Here is a 27,266-nt window from a genome sequence, read left to right on the forward strand (position 1 = left end):
TGCAATTTTCCCTAAGTGAGTTGTCTCATGGTGTTGCTTCACCAGCTGGACAGCTATAGCACTGGAGACAAAGAGCCTTTGGTCTGGAAGCTTTCACCAGCCCTCTTTTGCTTTAGTTCCTCCCTCACCTAAAGCCCATTGATCTTCTTCTTTGGTATACCTCGGGGCCGGGGGCAATTCTGGTGCCAAGAGGACCTTAGAGATCGGCTCAGGGCCCAGTGTGGGACTCGGTTGGGTCGCCACCTCCTTGGCTGCCTGGTCAGCCAACCGATTTCCTTTGCTGAGTGGATCCGTTCCTTTCTGGTGGCCTTTGCAATGGATGACTGCCACCTGGGAAGGCTTCCAAATTACCGCTAACAGCTGAAGGATCTCTGCTTTGTTTTTGATCTCTTTTTCCCCTGCTGTTAGTAGTCCCCTTTCTGTATAGATGGCTCCATGAACATGCAGAGTAGCAAAGGCGTACCTTGAGTCTGTGTAGATGTTGACTCACTTTCCCTCGGCGTGCCTCAGCGCCTGGATGTGTGCCCACAGCTCAGTCCATTGTGCCGACCACCCCTGTGTCAAGGCCTCAGCCTTTATTATCTTATCTGGTTGTTGTTATTGCATAGCCTGCTTTGCGTTGTCCTTCCTGGACGAAACTGCTTCCGTCAGTGAACAGTTCCAGTTCTGGGTTCTGGAGGGGAGTGTCCGTCAGGTCTGGCCTGCTTGAGTAGATTTCATCCAGGCCCTCTTCACAGTCATGATCGGGGGTTCCCGCCTCCGTAGGTAAGAAGGTGGCAGGATTCAGCGTCCGCACAGTCTCGAGGCGGCCCCATGGGTTTTCGCAGAGCAGTCCTTGCTAGTGAGTCATTCTGGTGCTGGTCAGCCATTTATGTCCTCGGCTGTTCATCAGCATGGTAACAGCATGGGGGACTTTTACATTTATGTTCTGTCCCAGTGTAAACGTGTCTGCTTCTCTGACCAGGACCACTGTAGCAGCTAATGCCTGGAGACATGGCGGCCATCCCATGGCCACAGGATCCAGTCATTTGGACAGATATGTGACCGGGCGCTGCCATGGCCTAACTGTTTGTGTGAGGACCCCCAGTGCAGTATGATTTTTCTCATGCACGAAGAGGTTAAAGTCCCATGTCACATCTGGCAGCCCTAATGCTGGAGCGCTGGTTAAGTCTCTTTATCTCCTTGAAGGCTTTTTCTTATTTAGGCCCCCACTCTAGCGGGTCCTTACCAGACCCTGCTGTGGCCTCGTACAACAGCTTGGCAGTTTCAGAGAAACCCAGTATCCAGATCCAGCAGAATCTGGCAGCCCCGAGGAACTCACAGACCTCTTTCTTGGTGCTTGGCTGAGGTATTGAACAGATGCTTTGCTTCCTTTCATGTCCAAGCGCCCGATGCCCTCTCAATATGACAAACCCAAGGTACGTGACCTTCTGTCTGCAGACCTGCGCCTTTTTCCACAACACCTTGTACCCCGTGGTGGAGAGTAGGGCCAATAGGGCTTTGGTGCCTTTCCAGCAGTCCTCTTGGGTGGGACTGGCTAGCAACAGGTCACCTACATACTAGAGTAGGGTGCCATTCAAGGCTTCTCTGGGGAAGGCAGCAGGATCTGCAGCCAGTGCTTCACCCAACAAGGTAGGCACGTTTTTGAAGCCTTGTGGCAGTCGGGTCCAAGTCAGCTGTGTCTTTCTCCCGGTGTGTGGGTCTTCCCATTCAAAGGCAAATAAGGGCTGGCTGGCTGGTGATAGCCGGAGGCAAAAGAAGGCGTCCTTGAGATCCAGGCAGGTGAATCAGCTCGCTTGGGCAGGTGAGAGGCTCAGGAGGGTGTAAGGGTTCCAGACCACTGGGTGGATGGTGATCACTGCATTGTTGATGGCGTGGAGGTCCTGGACGGGGTGATAATCATTCCCTCGGGGCTCCTTGACTGGTAGGAGCGGAGTGTTCCAGGGAGACTGACACTCGATCAGAATTCCGGCATCACGCAGGCATTGGATGTGGTCCCGAATTCCCAGACGTGCCTCTCACGGTACTGGATATGGCCTCTGCCTGACAGGAGTGGCCCCTGGCCTCAGGTCCACCATGATGGGAGCATGGGTTTTGGCCCAACCTGGGGGCCCCTTTTCTGCCCAGACAGCAGGGAACTCTTCCAGCAGGCTAGTTGGATTCTTTTGTTCCCTCTCTGAAATATAGAGACACCATTCATCTTCCCTGGGCACGGTCACAGCCATGATCAGAGCTGGTTTGCTCCCCGGGGTGAGGCTTGCGGGCTTCCCGGGGACAAAGGTGATCTGTGCCCCAAGCTTGTCAGCAAGTCTCTGCTCAGCAAGGGAATGGGGCCCTCTGGTAGGTACAGGAATTCATGAGTCACTAGGTGGCCCCCTAGCTGACATGAGCGGGCCTTGCAGGATGAGCAGGCCGTCCTGTCCCCTGCAGACCCGATGATAGTTGCTGTTTGACCTGTGAGGGGAGCCATGGGTGTGGTCACCACAGAGTGTTCAGCTCCAGTATCCACCATAAAAGTCATTGATTGGCCCCCTACTTTCATTGCGACCATAGGCTCCTGGGGGCCCAGGCTCAGGGAGCCCGGTCCTCTCTATCCTGATTCTACTTCGGCCAGGCCAATAAGGTCTTTGGCTGGCTCAGGCTGGTACCTTCCTTTGCTGGGTTAACTGAACTTCTTTGACCTTTCAGCTGTCCCCCTACAATGGGGACATTCATTCTTCCAGTGTCCAGTCTCTTTGCAATAGGCGCACTGGTCACGACGTAGTGGCACGCTCCTCTTGGCTTCCCCTTTCCGCGGGGGAGCAGTCTGCTTCACTGGACCTGGGTTCCCTGGTGCAGTGGCCAGCAGGGACATCTTCTGCTTCATGCACTTGTCAGCCATCTTTTGGGCTTCTTGGTTGCGGTTGGCAAACAGCTCGTTTGTGACTTCCAGCAGCTGGGTGGCATTCATTCCAGCAAAGCCCTCAAGCTTCTGAAGCTTATGACGGATGTCAGCATGAGACTGGGCCACACATGCATTGGTTTTCCCGTGCTTCAGGGTCAAAAGGGGTATACACCCGGAACACCTCACACAGCCTCCCATAGAACTCCATGGGTGATTCATCTGGCTTCTGGTGCACTTCTGTTGTCTTGGACATGTTGGTTGGTTTTCTGGCTCCTGGCCTCAGTCCCTGCAGCAGGGCTTGTCGGTATTTATCAAGGGAGTCCTTCCCATCTGCGGCGTGGGAGTCCTTCCCATCTGCGGCGTTGAAGTCCCAGTTGGGTCGATTGTCCGGTGCAGCCCCCAGGGCCCAGGCTGCAGGATCTACTGTACCAGCTGGCGCCTGCTCTTGGAGCCATTTCCGTGCCTCTAACAGGATCCAGCAGCGTTCCTCAGTGTTGAGGAGAGTCAGGAGGAGATAGCGGCCGTTGTCCCAGGTAGGCTGGTGGGTGTAGAAAATGGACTCAAGGAGGTCAATCATTGCTTGTGGCTTCTCCAAATAGGATGGGGTGTGGTCTTTCCAGCTGAGAAGGTCGGTGGTGCTGAAGGGCTGATAATAAAGGACCAGGAGTCCTGGCTGGACGGAGCCGTCCTCATTGACCTGGGGTGGGCCTTGGGCCTCTCGCAAGGGCATCTGCAGGGCTGTGGGCTTTTGAGAAGGTTGATTGTCACCACAGGCTTGGAGGGCGCTCTGGATTTGGAGGCAGTGGAGACACAGATGGTGGAGGGCTGTCTGGTAAAGGGTGAGGAGGCTGAACGGGAACTGGCGGAGCAGCTGGCATATAGGGCGGAGGCACAGGGGGCTCTTCTTCGGGGTCTGCTTGGTGGATAACCTTTGCCAGCTTTTCTTTGTTTGTCCTCGGAGTCCGTTGGGCCACGAGGATCCTACACTCTCCCTACCTATTTGCACAGAACCGAACTCAAAGAGGCAGCTGAACGGCGATTTGCAATCAGGAATCTATGTGTGGAAACTGGCCTGGGTGCCCAGGGGTCCCTGTCACCACTTGGTACACAGCTCTAACTGTAGGAAGGTTTAGAGGACCCTCCGCAGGCCATCCCACTCTGAAGGTGGGCCATTCTAACTTGCACAGGGTGCAGAGCTTTCCCGAGGTCCATCTTAACCCCATAGTCTCCGGAAAAACTTTTCTTAAAGTTTTTCATCATACAATCCAAAACAGTCAGCTTAGAGGAACGTCCCCCCATGCTGACAAGTGTCGTCTATCTCTTTGACCAGGGAGGAGAGGGGCGCGCACGGGAAGGGCCTTGTCTTAGGGCCTGATAACCCAGGTAGTGCTGATGTCACTACTCCTGGAAAGCCCAGTGTTCCCAGACAGCACGAGTACGTGCCTCTTTGAAGAGGGCCCTGATCATTAAATGTCTCAGGGAGACAGGGCTGTAAGGAGGCGGTCTCTTATAATGGGGTTTGCGGAGGAACAACTTCAGGTGGGGCTCCGGAGGGGGTCTGGGGTGATTGACCCTCTTGTGGGCACTGAGCAGGTGGAGGGAGCAAGTATGCATACCCCTCGCCTAAGAGAAGAGCCTGAAATCCTTGGGGAATCAGGGGATTGTGAAGGAAAGGTGAGAGAAGGAAAGCAGCCTCGTAATGAGAATCCGAAAGGATACAAGAACACGTCAGAGTGTGCCGCTCTGCACAGACTGGTCCAGGGGACCAAGAGGGAGGGAGGTACAGATCTGTCTGGCAAATGGGTCAGGTCTCTTGGGGAAAACCTAATTTCTCAATAACTCGGCTCAAAGAGTCAACTGACAGAAGGGGAGAGTGAGCCGTAAAATTTTAAGAAAATAATCTTGGTGGAGGGCCCTAGGGCAGAAGGGCCATTTGGACATACACAATTTCTAAATCAAATCAATAATCAATTGTCTCCCCCCCCAACACCCTGTGTTGGTGTCACAAAAACAAACAAGGGTGGGTGCCCTCCCTAAAGAGGAGACCATTCAGGTGCCGACCTGGCCACGTTCCTGTGGGGAATTTAGGTGCCTCTTACCTTTGGCAGGCCAGTGCAAACTCCTGGCCTGGATCTGACTCGCAGGGAGGGACTGGGTCCCCCAGAGACAGACACCGCCCTGAGCCATATGAGGTCACCACAGAACAGCAGGTTAAGGCCCACTTGGACTCCATAGCCATGAAGGCCACGGAGCCACACAGTTGCCCTGAAACGAGGATGAACCAGGGCGCTCACTCACACACTCATTCAGACCAGAGTTTATCACAGTGCCTCCCTTCTGGGAAGGTCCCTAACTGGTGGTCTTACTGAAGACTGTAGGAGGTGATCAAGCTCCTCTTCCATCTGGAGACGGGACCAGCCTGGGTTCAGTGCCCCAGGGCCTTACCTGATTCTGTGGCTGTTCCTGGTGAGTTGGTCTGTGCCTCAAATGAGTCCAGTCAGGGCCCGGCCATCTGGAGAGTTAGGGCACTGGTCTGAAAGAGAACCTGGAATACCGTCAGGTGTCGTGCCTCCTTGTTCATCTCGGAACTCCTTAGCTCCAATTCAGCCAAGCCACCGGTGTGGCGGCTAAAGGGGCCGGCATGGTTGGAATCTCGCTGGGGCCTCCAGAAATGTTGCAGAAATCGGTCCATCGAGAAACCAAGCACCACACTCAGAGGGTTGGAGAACTCAGGTTTAATAAGCCAGGGGCCCCAGATGAGCTAATGCTCCAAAGTTCTGGGCCCCAAGCTCAGGGTGAGCTTTACTTTTATAGGTGTCAGTACACATGGTTACAGTTAGCACTGGTAGATTGGTTACTTGGTTTACAGAGCATGGAAGTTTCCAAACAGAAACTTACAAGAGCAGGTGCAGAACATTCCATATTTAGCAAAACATCCTATGGTTACATTTGATTGCTACATCATCCTGTTTTTGTTTTTCTTATTTGGAGCAGCAAGCACATTTTACAAAAGTAGAATGAGCATGGAGTTATTTTTAGCTGAATGCAAGTTTCTAATTTTCCTCTTCAAAAAGACAGGGTGAGAGAGATGTCAGGAAAACCTACAGATTAAAAAAAAACAGCCATATCAACCAACCCAATGCATGAAGTAATTTGGATTCTAATTCAAGAAAATAACTGAAAAAAAATTATATGACATTTATGAGACAATTGGAAATTAGAACATTGCCTGGATAGTTGATGCTAGTATTTATTGTTGATTTCTTTTAGGTGGAATAATGGGTATGTGATTATGCTTTTTGAAAAAAGAGTCCTTGTCTGTTAGAGATGCACCCTGAAAGATTTACAGGTTAAGTGATAGGTGTGTGAGATTTGCTTCAAATTATACAGGAGGGCTAGGATGGGGTTTGGTATGAAAGAAACAAGGTTGGCCATGACTTGGCAATTATTGAAGCTGGGTGGTAGGTACGTAGAGTTTCATGATGCTAGTCTACCTACTGTGTATATATTCAAAACTCTCCATAATAATAAGCTAAAAAACAAAACAAAAATTCAAACCTGGGGCTCTGGTCCAAATCGCCTGGGTTTAAAAATCCCAGCTCCACTTTGCTGGCTGTGTGTGCCTCAGTTTGCTCATCTGTAAAATAGGGATAATCCTAATAGTCCCTACATGCAGAAGTTTCTCTGTAACATACTTAGAAATGTGCAAACAAAGTTGCAGGCACTTTACACATTGTCGCCGGTCTTCACAACACCCTTTTCAGGAGAGGTTATGCCCATTTTACAAAGAGCCTACATCGTCTGCCCCAGGTCATCCAGCCAGACAAAAACTAAGACATGTCCCAGGTTTGCCTGGCTTCCACGTCCAGGCATGATGTGAATGCCTGAGCTAGGGACACAGGGTCGTTTCCTGTCATCTCTGCTTCTCCAGTCTTGGGGGATTCCAAGCGCATTCTTCTGCAGATCAACTCTAAGAAATACACTCCCCTTCCACTCTTTTCTGAAAAAGGCATAACACTGACAGAATCTGAGCTCTGGAATTCCGAAGGTTGACTCCTGGATTCCAAGGAGATCAGCCTCCCACAGCAGAACTGCGCAGAGGCTAGCGGTCAGGTGGCTAAGGCAAGGCTTTTTTTTTTTTTTTAAGTATAGTTGATTTACAATGTTGTTACAATAATTTCTGCTCTACAGCAAAGTGATGCAGTTATATGTATATAAACATTCTTTTTCATATTCTTTTCCATTGTGGTTTATCACAGAATATTGAATATATTTCCCTGTGCTATACAGTAGGACCTTCTTGTTCATCCATTCTATATATAATATTGGGTAGGCCCAAAAGTTCATTCCAATTTTTCTGGAAGAGCTTACTGAAGACCCTAAACAAACTTTTTTGCCAACCAAATAGTTTGCATCTGTTAATCCCAAACTCCCACTCCATCCCTCCCCCACCACCCCCTCCTCCTTGGCAACCACAAGTCTGTTCTCTATGTCTGTGAGTCTGTTTCGTAGATAAGTTCATTTGTATCATATTTTTTTAAAGGAGCTTCTTTTTAAAAAATATTTATTTATTTATTTGGTTGTGCCGAGTCTTAGCTTCGGCAGGCAGGCTCCTTAGTTGTGGCATGAGAACACTTTGTTGCAGCATACATGTGGGATCTAGTTCCCAGACCAGGGATCAGACCCCACTCCCTGCATTGGGAATGCAGAGTCTTAACAACGGTGCCACCAGGGAAGTCCCTGTGTCATATTTTAGATTCCACATATAAGTGATATCATATGTATTTGTCTTTCTCTTTCTGACTTACTTCACTTAGTATGATAATCTCTAGGTCTATCTATGAAAGAATGCAAATGGCATTATTTCATTCTTTTTTATGGCTGAGTAGTATTCCACTGTATATATGTACCACATCTTTATTTATTCATCTGTTGATGGACACTCCATGTCCTGGCTATTGTAAATAGCTGTGCTATGAACATAGGGGTACATGTATCTTTTTGAATTATAGTTTGTCCAGATATATGCCCAGGAGCGGGATTGCTGGATCATATGGGAACTCTATTTTTAGTTTTTTGAGGAACATCCATACTGTTCTCCATAGTGGCTGCGTCAACTTACATTCCCACCAACAGTGTAGGAAGATTCCCTTTTCTCTGTCCCCTCTCCAGCATTTGTTCTTTGTAGACTTCTTTATAATAGCCATTCTGACTGGTGTGAGGTGGTACCTCATTGTAGTTGACCTGACTGTGGCTTTGACTTGGGCAGGCTTGACAGGGTGGAGCCAGTGCCCAGCAGCTGGGATCCTTGGAGGCTTCAGGGAGCCAGGCAGGGAAGCAGGAAAACACCTCTGCTTTGCCCAGCAAAGGGAAACTTGCTAAGACTGACTCATAATGCCCATCTCCATAAGAGTTTTTGGATACCAACAAGTGAGGAGATGAACCCTGAAGATGGAATGTACTGACCCTATTGCCTCTGCTTGCATGCTTCTCAGAACAGGGAGCTCACTGCTTCCCCATGGCAGCTCATTTCCCTTCTAGGAACATGCTTCTACAAGGGTCTCCAGAAGCATCTAGTACAATTTCTCATTCTCCCAATGAGGAAATGAAGTCCCAGAGTTGTCAAAGCATTTATCCAAGGTCACACCTGGTACTCAGTGATGGAGGCAGCACTAGGACCCAGGGCTCTGATACCCAGAGCCCTGGACCCTTCCACTTCTTTGCTATCGGGTCTCAGACAAGGGAGGGATCTCTGCTGGCTGAGAGGTGAAGGAAGGCTTCTCAGAGGAGGTGACATTTAAGATGGTCTTTGAAGGATGGCACTAGAATGTGGCTTGATGTCCAAACTCTTTTTGCCCTGTGCACCGTGCCTGTGCCCTTCCCACTCTATCTCACATTGAGCATGGCAAACACATGGGGAATAGGAGTTTGTTGAATGAATGAATGAATGAATGGGCAAGGAAGGCCATTCCTGGGAGGTGAACAGGTACGAGTCCCTTAGGAACCAAGGCCATCTTGTGGGGACCCTGTACGGGAAGGGATAAAACTCCACTTGCCTCAAATTTGGTGTGCACCACTCGTTTTGCACACATCTTGGGCAGGACCCAAACCTCTTCGTGCCATGAAGGGTTGTATTTTTCTCTGCGGTTGGCTCAGAGTCTCCACAGAGTTTTCCTCCCCTGTGTTTTATAAACCAGTCTGGATGGGAAGACAGGTCACGGCACACACATGTGGCTGAAGCCCCAGGCCAGCTGTCCCCTCCTCCTGCCCCAGCTGGGCCAGGGTCACCCCCGGGGCCACCAGGACCTTCAGGGAGCTGGAGCGTCTACAGGGAAATGAGCATCTTCAGCTCACCAAGTCCGAGCCATTCCTCAGCAAAGGCTTTTCTGGAAAACACACTCCCTCTGGACCCTATGTGGTTTTTGCTTTTGCTCTTTCAAAGATTTCTATTTCCCCCCATTATAAATAATTTACATGCTCATGACGGAAAACCCCAGAATGTACAGGAAAGTGGGAAGAGGACATCTTACTTTTGTTTAAATTTTTTTAATTGAAGTATAACTGATTTACAATGTTGCATTAGTTTCTGGTATATAGCAAAGTGATTCAGTTATCTATATGTAACTATATATATGTATGTATGTATGTGTATATGTATATATATACATTCTTTTTCAGATTCTTTTCCGTTATAGTTTATTAAAAATATTAAATATCTGTGCTATACAGCACAAGCTTGTTGTTCATCTATTTTATTTATAGTAGTTTATATCTACTAGTCCCAAACTGCTCATTTACCCCTCCTGCCCCTTCCCCTTTGGTAACCATAAGTTTGTTTTCTATGTCTGAGTCTATTTCTGCTTTATAAATATGTTCATTTGTATCATTTTTTAGATTCCACATGTAAGTGATATCATTTATTCATCTTTCTCTGTCTGACTTACTTCATTTAGCATGATAATCTCTTGGTCCATCCATGTTGCTGCAAATGGCATTATTTCATTCTTTTTGTGGCTAACATTCCATTGTCTATATGTACCACATCTTCTTTATCCATTTCTCTGTTGATGGGACATTTAGGTTGCTCCCATGTCTTGGCTACTGTAAAGAGTGCTGCAATGAATATTAGGGTGCATGTATCTTTTCAAATTATGGTTTTCTCCAGATGTATGCCCAAGAGTGGGGTTGCTGGATCATATGGGCAACTCTACTTTTAATTTTTTAAGGAACCTCTACACTGTCGTCCACAGTGGCTGCACCAGTTTACATTCCCACCCACCCTCAGTGTCGGAGGGTTCCCTTTTCTCCACACCCTCTCCAGCATTGATTGTAGACTTTTTGATGATGGCCATTGTGACTATGGAAGGTGATACCTCATTGCAGTTTTGATTTGCATTTCTCTAATAATTAGCAATGTGGAGCATCTTTTCATGTGCCTACTGGCTGTCTGTATGTCTTCTTTGGAGAAATGTCTATTTAGGTCTTCCACCCATTTTTTTTTTGATTAGGTTGTTTGGTTTTTATTCTTGAATTGTAGCAGCTGTTTGTACATGTTGGAAATTAAGCCCTTGTCGGTTGTATCATTTGCAAATATTTTCTCCCAGGGGGACATTTTTCTAACCACGCAAAGGCAGCTGTTTTACGGTTTTGGTGTGTGGCCACCACACCTTTGCATGGGCTGTGGGTATGAGGTTTGGGGTTTTGAACATGTTCCCAATCAGACATTAGCACACAGCCCTGTCTTCTACACAGGATGGGGGCAGATGTGGGATGATGATAAAAAAAAAAAGAGAGAAAGAAAAACAGGGGGCCTAGGTACCAGAATTCCAGGACCTGAGTTCAAGGTTGAGCTCTGCCACTAACTGACTGTGTGTGCTGGGAAAATGTCCACAGTGTGTGGGCCTCCCTGTCCACTTCTGTAACATGAATGGCTCTGATGAAATAGTGTCCATGAGCCCTTCCCACCCTAATATTCCAGGATCCTAATAAATGAGGAAGGGTTTCCAGAGCAGGAGAAGGAAGGGGAATATGCCGGATACAGGAAACTGTGCTACCATTAAGATGGCCACGTGGGCTCTGTCCCCAGTGGCCCCAGACCTGTGAATGTGTCTCGACCCCTGGTCACCTCTGGCCTGGAACAGACCCCTACAAGGCCACTCCAGGAAGACACAGGCCAGGCTGTGGCTCTTCTTGCAGGCTGGCATTTACTCACTGTGTGGCTTTAGGCATCTCCTCATCGCTCTGAGCCTCAGTTTCCCCATCTATCATGAGGGGTTGGGAGTAGGTTGAACGTTTTCTTTTTAAGCAGAACTCTCTTCTCCAATAAAATTGTTTGCAAATGTAATACAGAGCAGAGAGGAAGGAAGCCCTGACATATATAGAACATTTAAAGTGTGTCAGGCACTGTTCTAAGTACTTTTCATTCATTAACCTTCCTATGCTCACAGCAACGCCACAAAGTGGGTGCTGTTAGCCCATTTGACAGACGAAGAAACTGAGGCCCTGAGGGGTTCGGCTGCTTGTCCAAGGTTATACACAGCTAGTAAGTGTAGGAGCTGAGATTCTGATCTGGTTGGATCTCAGTCATGAAACTCCAGATGCCCTGTCTTTCCAACTCCTAACCCATGCTCTTCCACTTCTACACACACACACACACACACACACACACACACACACACACAGTGGCTTTCCCTCTGCAGCTCCACTCAAGGTCTAAACCACAAGTGACTGGTGAGATTGAGACTGAGATTTCCTGTCCCCCAAACCCGCATCACCAAAATGTCTCAGGGACCGAGGCCCATGGGCTGTTAATTTCTAGCCCTGTGCTGATCCCCCAGCCACCCCCTCATGGCCAGCTGAGCCCAGGTCTGAGCTGCCGGCCTACAGCCTCCTGCACAGAACTTCTTCCCTTGAGGAATGAAGTCACAGTGCCCCCTCCAGGCCAGGGACAGCCAGGCCTGCAAGCCCACTTAATCCCTCAACTGCTCCCTGGGGGTGCCTTGCACCAGGAACTTCAAGGCAGGAGAGAAGCCCTCCGATGCAAGAGAAATGCCTGGGGGTTTGAACTCGGGCAGACCTGGATTTGAATCTTGGCCCTGCCTCTGGCTAGCTGTGTGAGCTTGAACTATCTCAGATTACTTAGCTAAGCCTCTGCCTTCTTGCCTGGTATATGGGAATAATGATGTATCAACCACACAGTACCGTCTTAAGGATGTAGCACACAGGGCACACAGTAAATTCTTCCATTTCCCTTTGCCTCTACCCTGAAGATGCGTCTGCTGGGGAGAAAAAGAACAGTAAGGATCACCCTTCCCTCTATCAGTCAACAATCATCATCTACTGAGCACCTAATAGGCATCAGGCAGGCAGCAGAGAAAGGAAGACGCAACACAAGCATCTCTGATAGACCTGCCCTAAATAAATGTCACAGAGAAGGAGGAGGGAGAAGAGGAGAGAGAGAACGCCACTGCTTGGGAGTGTTCAACAGAGTAAAAGAGCCAGTGGGAGAGATATATTAACAGATTTATTGCAAAGAATTGGCTTCCATGGTTGCAGGGCTGGCTAGGCAAGTCCAGAAACCACCAGAAAGGTGATCAGGAGGGGCAGGCCAGAACTCTTGGGCATGGACTGAAGCTGCTGCTTCCAAGTGGAATTTTTTCTTCTTCTCCTTCTCCTTCTGGGAAACCCCAGTTTCCCTCTTAAGGCCTTTCAACTGATGAAGTCAGGCCCACCCAGACACTGGAGGATAATCTCCCTTACTTAAAGTCTGATGAGAGACTTCAATAACATCTACAAAATGCCTTCACAGCAACACCTTAATCAGTACTAGATCGAATAACTGGGGGCTGTAGCCTAGACACATTGACACATAAAACCAATCATCGCAGGGACCTGAGGGAGGGTCCGTGGAAGAGTTGGTGACTCAGCTGCTCTCGACCCAGGTAGAGGGCGCGGAAGGGCACTCAGGCAGAAGGGGCAGCCCCGGCAACGGCAGAGGTGGTGGGAACGTAAGAAATAGCCTTGGGAAGCGGATGTGGGTCATTGTGGCTGGAGCCCCATGGAAATACGTTGCAAACAAAGGGATCGGAATCGAGGGGTGGTTTAATAAATAACAATAAACCAATACAGTGCATTCTTTGAAGGCATCCTTTTTTTTTTTTTTTTTTTCTTTTTGGCTGCATTTTTAGGTCTTTGTAGCTGGGTGCGGGCTTTAATTGTGGCGAGCAGGGCTACTCTTCGTTGCAGTGCAAGGGCTTCTCAGTGCGGTGGCTTCTCTCGTTGCAGAGCAGGGACTCTAGGTGCACAGGATTCAGTAGTTGCAGCACGGAGGCTCGGTGGTTGTGGCTCACAGGCTCTAGAGCTCTGGCTCAGCAGTTGTGGAGCACGGGCTTAGTTGCTCTGAGGCATGTGAGATCTTCCCAGACCAGGGATCAAACCCATGTCCCCTGCATTGGCAGGCAGATTCTTAACCACTGCACCGCTAGGGAAGTCCCTAAAGGCATCCTTATGATAATCGTGGAAAAACATGGAAAAATTCCCTTGATACCATAGTCTATGTAAAACTACAGGAGATGGCAGTCTGGTTAAATGTGGATATGAAAAGAGCTGTTTGGGGATAAAACTCTGGGAGATTCTATTATTTTTAAATGCTCTTTACTGTGGTCATATTACCTTTTAAAACAAAAAGGGAGATGTTATTTTTTTTAAGGGGAAAGATTGGTGTTCAGATATCAGATACAGTTGCTCATTCATTCATTCAAACGACAAAACCCAATGTGGGAAAAAGAAACAAGGCGTTCACAAGAGAACACTGCAAACCCTAAGAAACAGGAAACAGATGAGGGGCCGCAGGGCCCCGGGGTCTGCGCGGGTGAGCAGTCAGGGAGGCACGCCCCCGGGCTGGGCTGCAGAAAACAGGGTGGGGAGGGGCTCCACTTCTCAAGGCTCCCCCCGCTTCCTGCCACCCCACCCCACCCCTGGAAATGTTTCCAAAACATTCCAGGCCCACAAAGCGTCCAAACGCCAGAAGGGCCCGCATGCACGTCTAAGACTGACGGGTCTTCTGATTCAGCTCTTTAGGTGTTCCTGGAACAGAGGCTGAATTCCCAGAACCCTATCCTCCCCGCCAACCCGCCACAGACAGCTCTGGCCTTTCCTCAGGGAAAAGGAGAAAAAGCCCCTTGGAAACTGTACTCAGGCCACACCTCTCCCTGGTACGGAGGCTGATACAGTGCATGCGGCCACTCAGCCCCCGCTGCCCCCCAGTATTGACTGTGGCCTGAAGTTTACCTCTGTAACTGCCTACAGACAGCATCCTTACTCAGCAATCATGTGAAACAGATTTTAGAGGAAAACATTTATTTTGGGGAGATGCCCAGGAAAGGGCTCTGAGCTGGGATTCAGGAGACTGTATGCTTTCTAGCTCTGGCCTTGACTCCAATTTGCTGGGTTGTCTGAGAGATTTTACTCATTTATGGAGCAAACGTTTTCCAGGAGATGGGGATGTGCAAACCACAGCAGGAGGCGTGGCAGAGAGTGGGACGAAGAGTGAGACAGGTGTATTTAATATAATGGGACAGGTGCGCACGCGCACACACACAGACACGCACACAAGGCAGTCACTGTGAGAGGGGATGCAAAAGGCAAAAAGGGACCCCACCCCGGACAGAGGATAGAACTGTGTGCTCTCAAGGGTTCCCCTGGGTCAGCCGGCGGGTGATGTCCTAGCGACATGCTTGTCTCACCATCCAGCTGTAGAACTGTGTCTGCAAATCTTAGCTGGGGCTGCAGGTGGGAGAACAGGCCATGGCGGGGGGGGGTGGGGGGGGGCTCTGGAAGCAGACGGCCCCCCTGGGTGGTGGGGAAGGAGCAGCGCCCATCCTGGACACACTCACCACGGCTTCGTGCATTGGACACGTATTCACTCATCTGCTCCTCACAGCCGCTCTAGGAGGTGGGGGCTGCTTTTACACTAAGCCCCATTTTACAGCTGAGAAAAATGAGGCACCATGAGGTTAAATAATGAGCCGATGGAAGGGACCCGATTCCAGGTCTGGCTCCAGAGCCCCTCAGCCTGATCGAGGGGCTGCGCCTCCCGTTTGTGACACGAGTTTCCAGCTGGACCCCTCAGGTTGTGTTTTCCTCATTCGGTCATTGCACGCATGGGCTCTGACATCTGTGTCACCTGTACACCTGCTTCTTTAACAGCAACTCACTTCTGAACTGGTAACTCCATATCATCAACTTAAATGGAAAATCAGTATCATCTGTCACCAAAAAAACCAAAACCCTGTAAAACTCAATTCTGTTGGGCTTCCCTGGTGGCGCAGTGGTTGGGAATCCACCTGCCAATGCAGGGGACACAAGTTCAAGCCCTGCTCCAGGAAGATCCCACATGCCATGGAACAACTAAGCCCGTGAGCCACAACCACCAAGCCTGCACTCTAGAGCCCATGAGCCACAACTATTGAGCCCCCGTGCCACAACTACTGAAGCCCACACGCCTAGAGCCCATGCGCCGCAACAAGAGAAGCCACCACAACAAGAAGCCCGTGCACCACAATGAAGAGTAGCCCCCGCTTACCACAACTACAGAAAGCCCACACGCAGCAATGAAGACCCAATGCAGCCAATAAATAGAAAATAAAATAAATAAATTTTTAAAAAAATCAATGCTGTTAAAGTCTAGCTAGATTTGGAGGGGGGAGGGGGGCAGCCCGGGCACTGTGCCTGCTGTATTTGTTGGAAAAAGGTGGGTTATACACACCAGAGAGGTGCTGAAGACACACGGCCTCCCCTGACACGTTCTCCAGGGCTGACCCGGAGGAGTGCTCAATGACTCCAGGTTACTTACTATCCAGTCCACAACCCTCACTTTGGGACATACCTCCCGTCTCCAACACGCCACCACAAGATGCTGGGCACGAGTTGGCTACAGGGTCTGAGATTCCGTACAAGGCAAATCCTGGCCTTTGACAAAGGGATCCTGTGTGTCCTGGGGTGGCCACAGCCTCAGAGCCCTTCAGACATGGGTTCCTGGGGAACCAAAATAGATGCCCTCTGAGACTAAAGTGGAAACGACTCTCGGCAGCACCAAAGGCCAGTGTTTATGTGATTCAACAGAAGGAAACATGTTTAAAGTACGTCTTCTTGCACCAAATTCTGAAGAAGATAGAATACAAGTGAATCAGGATGGTGGATGCTTTTTCCTAAAGCATCAGTTTGAAAAATGAGGGGAAAGCCCAGCTGCAGAGTCGTCGCCCTGTCACCCACACCCAGCCACGAGGACAGGAGTCTGGGAGGGACGTGGTTTCATCCCCCCACCCCCAGCTGTGTCAGTGAGGAAACTGAGGCCCAGAGGGCTAAGGGGACTCCTCCAAATAAGATGCAGAGTACCGCACACCTGCCCACCACCACCCCTCCCCGTGCCAGTATCCCTACCACACCAAGCTCCTCGCCCCCAGTCCCTTAAATAGTTCTCTGACATCTGAGTTTATAATCCCAAGATATATTAGTCAGGGTCTAGTAGGAAAGTGAGGGCACATTCAAACTGGCTAACATGAAGAGGATTTTAGCAGAGTGTCTATTTCCTGCATGCAGACAGCGTGTGGGGGTGCTGCCAGGGCCTCAGAGCCAGTGCAGCAGAGGCCTCCCTCCAGGCCTGAGGCCTGAGCAGCAAGAGGAGGAGGCAGGTGTCAGAATCACAGTCATCAAGCTGTAAAGGACCCCAACAGGAGCTGAATCGGGACCAAGCCCAGCCAGCCCCTAGAGGCCCCCAAAGGAGGAAGCGGGGAGCTGGCACCCCATCCTCATTCTTCTCCCTCAGCCTCCTGCTGGTGCCCCCAGGGGCCAAACCCCACGGGAAGCCAGATGGCAGCCACCAATGTACCCCCTGGAACAGATTCTGCTAATGGAGTTCTACCACTGAGTTAAAATTTTCAATTACATCACTGTGAATAATTAACTTTGGGACCTTTTTTTTTTAAGCTCTTTACTGGAATATAGTTGCTTTTCACTGTTGTGCCAGGTTCTGCTGTACAACAAAGTGAATCAGCTGTATTTATACATATATCCCCACATCCCCTCCCTCTTGCAACTCCTTCCCACCTTCCCTATCCCAGCCCTCTACGTCATCACCCATCATTGAGTTGATCTCCCTGTGTTAGGCAGCAGCTTCCCACGAGCTATCTAGCTATCCCACTATATTTGGTAGTGTATATATGTCGATGCTACTCTCTCACTTCATCCCAGCTTTCCCCTTGCCCCCCAGCACTGTGTCCTCACGTCCGTTCTCTACATCTGCATCTTTATTCTTGCCCTGTCACTGGGTTCTTCAGTACCATTTTTTTAGATTCCATATATAAGAGTTAGCATATGGTATTTGTTTTTCTCTTTCTGGCTTACTTCGCTCTGAATGACAGACTCTAGGTCCATCCACCTCACTACAAATAACTCAATTTCATTCCTTTTTATGGCTGAGGAATATTCCATTGTATATATGTGTCACATCTTCTTTATCCATTCATCTGTTGAGGCGCATTTAGGTTGCTTCCATGTCCTGGCTATTGTAAATAGTGCTGCAATGAACATTGTGATACATGTTTCTTTTTAGATTATGGTTTTCTCAGGGCATATGCCCAGTAGTGGGATTGCTGGGTCATATAGTAGTTCTATTTTTAGTTTTTTAAGGAACCTCCATACTGTTTTCCATAATGGCTATACCAATTTACATTCTCACCAACAGTGCAGGAGAGTTCCCTGTTCTCTGCACCCTCTCCAGCAGTTATTGTTTCTAGATTTTTTGATGATGGCCATTCTGACCGGTGTGAGGTGATACCTCATGGTGGCTTTGACTTGCATTTCTCTAATGATTAGTGATGTTGAGCATCTTTTCATGTGTCTGTTGGCCATCTGTATGTCTTCTTTGGAGAAATGTCTATTTAGGTCTTCCGCCCATTTGTGGATTGGGTTATTTGCTCTTTTGATATTGAGCTGCATGAGCTGCTTGTATATTTTGGAGATTAATCCTTTGTCCATTGCTTCATTGGCAAATATTTTCTCCCATTCTGAGGACTGTCTTCTTGTCTTGTTTATGGTTTCTTTCGCTGTGCAAATGCTTTTAAGTTTCATTAGGTCCCATTTGTTTATTCTTGATTTTATTTCCATTATTCTAGGAGGTGGGTCAAAAAGGATCTTGCTTTGATGTATGTCCATAGACTGTTCTGCCTATGTTTTCCTCTAGGAGTTTTATAGTGTCTGACCTTACATTTAGGTCTTTAATCGATTTTGAGTTTATTTTTGTGTATAGTGTTAGGAAGTGTTCTAATTTCATTCTTTATATGTAACTGTGCAATAAACACCACTTACTGAAGAGGCTGTCTTTTTTCCATTGTATATTCTTGCTTCCTTTGTCAAAGATAAGGTGCCCATATGTGTGTGGTTTATGTCTGGGCTCTCTATTCTGTTCCATCGATCTAAATTTCTGTTTTTGTGCCAGTACCATACTGTCTTGATCACTGTAGCCTTGTAGCATAGTTTGAAGTCAGGGACCCTGATTCCACCAGCTCCATGGGGACGTTTCTTAAAGCAAAGTGGTCCCCGCACTCCTGGTGCAGGGCTGGGGGGAGGAGCAGGGGGTGATAGATGCTCCCCCACACAGAGCATCCAGGGCAGATGCAGAGAAGCTACAGTCGCCTCAGATTCCCATCTTCTCCCTGGTCCTCAAATTGCCTGCTCTCTGGACACCTGCGAGAGAAAAGCCCTCAACTTTGTTTTGAACAGGAGAGCAATGTTGACAGCCATTAGCAAACAATTAGGATCCAGCTGGGCTGATCCTGCCAGATCCCTGGACACCCACCATGTAAACCCACCCAACCATGTAGACCCACCACGGAGGGCAGTGAGGGAGGGCCACCACCTCTCCAGGGTGACCGAGCTGGGAGGCCCTGGGTTAGCTGTGTGCTGTCACTGTCTTGGTGGAAACGGTGACCTCACCAGACAGGCTGAGGTTCCTCAGCTGGACAGGGAGCCCCATGGGGAGAGGGAAAGCGCTTCCCTGCCAAATCTCCAGCACTGGAAAACATTCAATAATTGCTGTTGAGGAATGAATGATTTGAACACATGACCTCTGAACTCCAAGCTGAATTTTCTTTCCATGGACCCAGGAGGACCCCACAGAAAAGCATGCTACTATGTCTTTCTTCCCTTCCTCTAATCGCACCCCCCTTGAAAAACATCAAAAGGACTTGCTGTGAGTTGAATCTCTTGCAAGTTCTAAATCCTGACCTCAGCTCAGCTTGGGGGTTTGGGGAAACCTTTTCTGGATGTTAACTGAAGATCTTTGGCCTCATCTCTGCTTACCAACCCAAGCTTTTTTTCCCTAATATGTTCAAATTTCCAGAACTGTCTGCTAACTTATCTCCACCTCCCACAACTGCATTAGGAGAGTGGGGCTTCCGGAAGCCAGGTGCCTGGGGAGCAACTAAAACCTCGGGTAGGGCAGATTGGAGGCTAAACCCACGCATGCACACGTACGTGCACACACACATATATACACACACACACACATGCACCCAGCTTTTCACACCCTTCCCAGACAGCAGCCAGAGGTCACATGGGGTTGCTGGTCCGAGCTCCAGGTCTGGCACCAGGAAGGCTGCAGCCCCACCTCCAGGTCTTGCCAGCAATGGCACTTGGACAAGTCACCCCACCTCTCTGCACCTTGTTTCCACCTCTGCAAGGCAAGCATACAGCTGATGCCTACCTCCCTGCATGCGAGTGCGGTTAAACTTCAATAGGGAGAGGGAGGCTGTGTCAGTGCAAGCCCCATGGGGCAGAAAGGCTTCCAGCTTCCCCTGAGGCTCGGGTGAGGGCCCGGTTCAGAACTTGAGAGCACGCTGCAGCACTGACCACAGCTGTGGATTGGAAACACTCTGTATGTGTCTATTAGGCTCGAAGACCCTGGAGATCCTGTGTCTAATTCATCTCCATCGCATGAGGGCGAGACTGTCCTCCAGCCCAGCCTCCTCCCTTGAGCTCCAGACCCACTTGCAAGTCTCTAAACACTTCAGACTTAACAGGTTCAAGTCTAAACACATGATCCTGTCTCTCTCAGTCAGCCCTCCCTGTTCGACCCCTTCAAAGGAGATGGCAGCACCGGGAGGGGGGTGGCAGCATCTTTGATCCCTTCCTCACCGTCATCCCTAGCCTCTCCACGTCCAATTTTGCTCCAGACATGTCGGTGTTCCTCCCTAAACACCTCTGGAATCCATCCTCTCCAGTCTCCATCACCCTGTGCCTAGAAAAATGGGCAGCATCTGCCCCCACCCCTACCACAATCCAGCCACCAGGGCCTAATACACATTTGTACCCAGCCTCTTCCTGCCCCAGGGCCTTTGCACCTGCTGTTCCTTCTGCCCAGACATCCTCCTCTGCACCACCATTCTTTCACACAGCTTACTCCCGCTTACCCTTGGGTCTCATGATAAACATCCACTCAGCCCCTGCCCCTGGCTGGTTTAGGAGCCCACATTCCATGCTGTCACGGGACCTTGCATTTTATTTCATAGCACTGACGTCAGCTTTCAGTAACTTAGTAACTAAGTCATGTCTGGCTTCTCCATGAGACCGTAAGGCCCCTGGAGGACAGATATTGTGCCTGTTCTCACACCGCATCCTGGCACCCAGCGTGTGTTGGATGCTTAATGGATATTTGTTAAGTGAAGGCCTCCATTTCTCTTCCCTAGTGGAGAATGCATGTGTTTTATGGTCCCCGGTCCCACCATCTGACCATCTTTTCTCTTCCAGTCAGTCCGGGCAAGCCCTCACTCACGTCCCCCTCTGAGTCCATATGTTCCCTGCCTGGAGGAGACCAATGTTCCAGTCTATTCATGAGGACGCCGTGCCCACCACTGCCTCTTTCAGGTGAGTCAAAGGCATTCCTTGATTTATGGGGCGGGGGGAGGGGACAAGCTGGGGAACACCGAGGAGTGTGTGCCCTTCCTTTCTGGGACAACCCCTGAAGGAACAGGCAATGTTACACCCAAAGACAAAAGTTCTCAAGGGCTGGTGAGGCTGGTGCTCACATCCCCAAAGTCCTGTCGGGGGCAGAGGGAGTGCGTTGTTCTGTTTGGAGGAGGGGTGTTCAGGAGAGAAGCACACATTCCTCGTGGTCACATGTGAGCAACCCTGGATGAATGCGCAAAGGAAGAGACAAACTCTGAAGGCACCACAAGAAATCAGAGATGTGCCAGGTCTCCGTGGAGACAGGATGTCTCCAACACATGGCTGACATCTGGGGAAGGTCTGGACACTCTAAAGAGAGAATGTGGGGGGAATGGATGCCTAGTGGAAGCAGAGGAAAGGGAGGGTCAGTTCTGAGGGGGGCAGTGTTAGGAAGACAAGGGGGAGCGGGGTCTGGCCTCCAGGTCCTGTGGCAGGTGTGGCCTACTATAGAGGTGACCAGATGGCCATCTCAGCCAGGGCCATGGAACCTGGGCCCCAAACCCCCAGTCAAGCACTCCCCAGCCCACCTTCTAACACTCCTGTGGCTTCTCCGAGCCAGAGAAGGGCCAGGTGCCATCCTGTTGGCTAGGGACTACCTTGCTGGGAAATTAACAAGTAGCATCTGGTGTGACATTGAGTCTCTAGAGAGCTAGACCACGAGAGACAGCTACCCAAGTCTGGGGCACTGAGGAAACAGGGTTTTTTGTACCTGCGGAAATGGGCCAAAGGCTCGACCAAGGGGACCATGCAGAGGAGGTCTTACTTTCAGAGGCTCTGCAGCAAAGCCTGCTAGTTTCCATGGGTCAGGAATTTAGGGCCCAGTGGGGATGGCTTGTCTCTGTTCTGTGATGTCTGGGGCCTCAGCTGGAAGACTCTCAGGCTGGGGGGCCAGAATCTAACTAAAGGCTTCACTGGGGCCAGAGGATCCACTTCCAAGATGGCAAGTCGGTTCCTCTCCATGGAGCCTCTCCACGGAGCCTCTCTACATGGCTGCTTGAGTCTCCTCACAACATGGCAGCTGCCCCCCGCCCCATCCCAAGCAAGCAACCCAAGAGGCCAAGGAGGAAGCTGCAGAGCCTCTTATGCTTTAGTCTTGGAAGTCACACACTGTCACTGCCACCATGGGTGGGAAGCAAGTCGCTAAGTCTGGCCACATTCACTGGAAGAGAAATTAGACTCCACCCTTTGAAAGGAGGAGTATCAAAGAATTTGTGGACATATTAAAACCACCCTCACCGTATGTTAACATATATACATGGAATCTAAAAAAATGGTACTGATGAACCTAGTGGCAGGGCAGGAATAAAGATACAGACGTAGAGAACGGACTTGAGGATACAGGAGGGGAAGGGGAAGCTGGGATGAAGTGAGAGAGTAGCATTGACATATATACACTACCAAACGTAAAATAGATGGCTAGTGGGAAGCTGCTGCATAGCACAGAGAGATCAGCTCGATGCTTTATGATGATCTAGAGGGGTGGGATACGGAGGGTGGGAGGGAGGCTCAAGAGGGAGGGGATATGGGGATATAGGTATACATACAGCTGATTCACTTTGTTGTACAGCAGAAACTAACACAACTTTGTAGAGCAATTATACTCCAATAAAGAGCTGAAAAATAAATAAACACATAAAACCACCCTCCACTAGAAGGGTCTTTCCAGAGCATATTTCCAGTTCCATCATTCACTCCTTAAAGCCCTCAGGGACAAAGCCTCACTTTCTTAGCACCCCCTGAAGACCATCCTTATTCTGTTCTCCAGCCCCATCACTCGCCACTTCCCACCTCTCCTTGCGACATCTAGTCCACCTGCCATAACATGCCAGCAGCTCCTCCACTTCTGTGCCCCTGCTTAAGCTGCTCCTTCTGCCTGTTCTGCCGTCCCTCCTTCTTGGCCCCTGTTGACATGCTCTAAATCCTCCGAGACCCAGCCCCAGAGTCACCTCCAACCTCTGCCCCTCCCCCCATCTGTGTCCCTTGCTCCCCCTCCCACCCCTCAGCACTCAGCGTACACTGGGTCACAGGTGTCAGGAGCTCAGGCAGGTAGGGGACACGTGGTGTTCCCCTCTGGATCCCTACGGCCAAGGCGGAGCTCAGCACAGAGAAGACGCTCAAGAAATATTTACAGATGAATTGCACCAATGAATGAGTTCATCACAGATCCCCAGCCTGGCCCCTAAAGCCAGCCCGCTGCTCCAGGACTTTTCCTGGGAAATCCCAGAGGCAATCAGCAGATTCTCCTCCCCCAACAGCCTACCCAACAGTAGACTGCCCAAGAAGAGCCCCTCCACCTCCACCTCCCCTCATCCACCCTGCAGAGCACTAGGAAAGTACCCAATTAGTCCCGCCCTCTGGGTTGTGCTTTAGCTTCTCTGTGTGTCTTCGTACCTACTCTTTGATTTGAACCTTGCAACAGCCATGCAAAGCAAGTCTGGGAGAAAGTAAGACTCCACTCCAAAGAAAACATAGTGGAAGCTCAGAAAGGTCAAGCAATTTACCCAAGACCACACAGCTGGGATTGGAGCTCATGTGTGTCCAAGCCCTATGCCTCTTTGCTGAAGGCAGAGATGAGTTAGCCTGAACAGCAAGACTTCCAGAAAGTGAACTGCCCCCTGATCTGAGTCTCACCCCAGAGTGAAAGAGGAGCCAGTAGGTTAATGAGGAAACCTCCAGTATAAGACCAAGAATCTGCCAACAGTGGTGCTGGAATTTGACATTGGTTATTTTAATAACTTCACCAAGAATAGGTAATTATTCATGTCTGTTGGACCAAGTGCAGTGCTTGGGGCTTTCTGCACCTTGTCTCAGATTCCCACCACAACCCTGAGAAGATTTCGTTATTCCCATTTTACAAAATAGAACATTAAGGTTCAGAGAGGTTAATTAACTTACCCAAGGTCACACAGCTAATAAATGAGCCAGGATTGAACTCAGAGGACTGTCTGTCTCCAAAGCCCCTGCCTCTCCCTTTTCATCAAGCAGCCTCTGTTCATCATTAATGCTACACCGATGGAAGATACCAAAGCATGATGCTGCCCTCTGCCAGAAGGAGACAGGGCATGGCCAGATGGGCCATGGCCCCCGGGCCAGGCTGGAATCTCCCCATCTGGCATGATAATCATTTGTCTCTTCTAATAAACTGCTTACCCACAGCCAGGCCACGAGAGGCTGAAAGAGACCAGCGCCTTTGGGAGGGGCCCCTGCAATAAGGAAGGAATGTGGTGTGTATCCTGCCATCGTGGAATCTTCGAGGAGATCCAGGGTCCAAGACTCCCAGTTGTTAGTATGGGTAACGGATGCAGGCCAAGGAAACATTCCCGTGGAGCCTGGAAGTGAAGAACAGGAGCTCTCAGTTTAAGTCCAAGGAGCAGAGGCACCTTCCTAAGACCCCGGGGACTCAGGTGTGCCTGGACTATCACTGAACATGGCACAGAAAGGCCCTGAGTTCCCCTCCTGACTTTGCCTTCTGGAAGCATTCCCCTCTCCTTCTGCATCAGTTATTTCTCCTTCCTCTGGTGACCTTGAGGTGTAACTGCCTCTTTTCCACTTTCTTGCAGTGCCGAGATGTTCAACATCACCTCGGAAGTCCTTGACCCTACTCTCAACGGGACCCTTCCCCACAGCGGCAGCTGCATCCACTCCGACTGGTGGAGCTGGCTCAATGCCATCCAGTCCCCCTTCCTCTGGGTCCTCTTCATACTGGCCACTCTCGAGAACGTCTTTGTCCTCAGCGTCTTCTGCCTGCACAAGAGTAGCTGCACGGTGGCGGAGATCTACCTGGGCAACCTGGCCGTGGCAGACCTGCTCTTGGCCTCTGGGCTGCCCTTCTGGGCCATCACGATCGCCAATAACTTTGACTGGCTCTTTGGGGAAGCGCTGTGCCGCCTGGTGAACACCATGGTCTACATGAATCTCTACAGCAGCATCTGCTTCCTCATGCTGGTGAGCATCGACCGCTACCTGGCCCTGGTGAAGACCATGTCCATGGGCCGGATGCGCGGGGTGCGCTGGGCCAAGCTCTACAGCCTGGTGATCTGGGGCTGCACGCTGCTGCTGAGTTCGCCCATGCTGGCCTTCCGGACCATGCGGGAGTACACGGCCGAGGGCCACAACGTCACGGCCTGCATCATCATCTACCCGTCCCGCAGCTGGGAGGTCTTCATCAACATCCTCCTGAACTCCGTGGGCTTCCTGCTGCCGCTCAGCGTCATCACCTTCTGCACCGTGCAGATAATGCGCGTGCTGCGCAACAACGAGATGCAGAAGTTCAAGGAGATCCAGACGGAGAGGAAGGCCACGCTGCTGGTCCTGGCCGTGCTGCTGCTGTTCATCGTCTGCTGGCTGCCCTTCCAGATCAGCACCTTTCTGGACACGCTGCAGCGCCTCCACGTGCTCTCCAGCTGCTGGGACGAGCACGTGATCGACGTCTTCACGCAGATCGCGTCCTACGTGGCCTACAGCAACAGCTGCCTCAACCCAGTGGTGTACGTGATCGTGGGCAAGCGCTTCCGCAAGAAGTCGCGGGAGGTGTATGGGCGGCTGTGCCCGCAAGGGGGCTGCGGGTCGGAGCCCAGCCAGACGGAGAACTCCATGGGCACGCTGCGGACCTCCATCTCAGTGGAACGCCAGATTCACAAACTGTCGTAGGGGGTGGGGAGCAGCCAGTGAGCAGATGTCACCAGGGCTACCAACATGTGTGACAATTGATGGAGAGTGGTTCTCAGGATGTGCCCCAGGAGGAACGGAAGGCCTCTCAAGTGTGACCTTGGGCAGCGAGTGGGTGTCTCCGGTAAATTCCCGCCTGGCCCAAGTTGCAGGTTAACAAGGCTGTGAGGTTGGAATGATCTGGTGCACAGCCAAGGGCTCCAGAAACACGACAGTATTATCGTTCTTATTTACTGCCACCTCTAGACCAGTCTGCTGCTTCCCAGGAGTGGAAGGTGCCTGAGGGCAGAGACAGAGACACCGAGCATCCCTCCCACGTGGTGTCCCACCCTGCCCCAGCATGACAGCTCAGACCTCCAGAAACGCCACCCAGGGTTGGTGCAGCGGCTGAGTGCCCACAAGGGCCTGGCTGAAGTTTTGCCTTGGGTTTCTTTATTCCGCTCAGCTAGGATTGTGGAGGATGATTTCTCAGGTTAATGAAGGTTAAACTCTGAGAGATCCACAGTGAGAACTCGGAGACCAGGATTCGTTCGTTCCCCTCACAGAAAGACAAGTGGTCTGTGCCAAAGAAGAACCCAATAAGCACTTATCCAGCACTTGCTGTATACGCAGTATTGAGCACTGTGGGCAAGAAGAAGAAAGTACAGTCTCCGCCTTGCAGGAACTTGCAGACTCGCGTGGGGATGGTTCGGCACCTGCAACCACCAGAAGGCTGTTCTAGACGAGGTCAAGCAAGGCACTGAGGGCGGGGCAGAGCCGAGGGGTGAGGAGCCGACGCCCCAGCTCAGCCTCTAACTAGTTGCTCGTGGCTGTGTCCCTGCCTCGGTTTCCTCCTCTATAACACGAGGCTGTTGTGGGGATTAAAGGAGGCAACGGGCATAGAAGTACTTTGACAAATGAAAGGTGCTATGTAAATGTGAGGCGATTTGTGCCCACAGAATGGGAATACAGTTGTTATAAAGGAGAAGGACACAGGTTCAGCAAAACGTCTGTAGAAGAGAATCGGTATTGTAGCTCATGGGTGTAGCTAAAGCACCCAGCAGTGTCTAACACGTACTAGGTCCTCAATATGTTAGCTTCCTTCCACCACCTGTCGGTCCCATCAGTATGGGACACACACACACACACACACACACACACACACACGTGCACCACAAGCATGTTCAAGGAAGGGCGCCCCTTCAATGGGGGTGGGAGAACGCCCTCCCCAACCCGCCTCCAGCAGGTCTTTTGCCCAAAGAAGCAATTGCAGAGGGGTTCGCGGCTCTGCCTCCTGTGGGCGGGGCAGGGGCAGGGCAATGGGCGGGTCGTTGTGGCGAGGGGCGGGGCAGGCATGGGTGGGCGGGGCAGGCAGGGTGGGCGGGGCGAACAGCGGGTACCAGGTGTCAGCTGGAGGAAGCTAAACCAGCATCTTTGGCGAGAGGCTTAAGAGACAGCCCTGGCCGCAAGTTCTAGGTCCTCTTTTTCTACACGTTTTATAATCTGCCTTCTGTGGCCGGCCCACAGGGAGCTATGGAGAACGCACCACGCAGGCGCCAACGTGGAGCCCTTAGCGTCAAGGCAGGGAGGAGCGCTCAGTAGCGCTGGAGTTTGGGAGTTACGTGTAACGCGGGCAGCACCCTGGAAGCACTCACTCGATCAATAAATGGGTGATGTGTTAGTGGGCTCTCTCTGGAGAGGATAGAACCTGGGGGACCAGGAGGATTTAGAT

General features: G+C 50.6%; 1 protein-coding gene across 5 annotated transcripts in view; it reads left to right on the top strand.

Moving 5' to 3' along the window:
- Window positions 1-27,266, top strand: part of BDKRB2 (bradykinin receptor B2) — a 62,565-nt gene that overhangs the window by 12,698 nt on the left and 22,601 nt on the right. For 2 of the 5 annotated variants that reach the window (XM_057732480.1, XM_057732485.1), the window contains exon 2: window positions 20,690-20,806. In XM_057732480.1, the coding sequence (XP_057588463.1) occupies window positions 20,690-20,806 (117 nt within the window). Of the gene's footprint in view, window positions 1-20,689; window positions 20,807-24,447; window positions 26,868-27,266 lie in introns of those variants that run through there. The other 3 variants (XM_057732482.1, XM_057732484.1, XM_057732481.1) reach the window with 3 other exon arrangements.

Source organism: Hippopotamus amphibius, chromosome 4 (assembly GCF_030028045.1).
Source record: "Hippopotamus amphibius kiboko isolate mHipAmp2 chromosome 4, mHipAmp2.hap2, whole genome shotgun sequence".
NCBI classification, from domain to species: Eukaryota; Metazoa; Chordata; class Mammalia; order Artiodactyla; family Hippopotamidae; genus Hippopotamus; species Hippopotamus amphibius.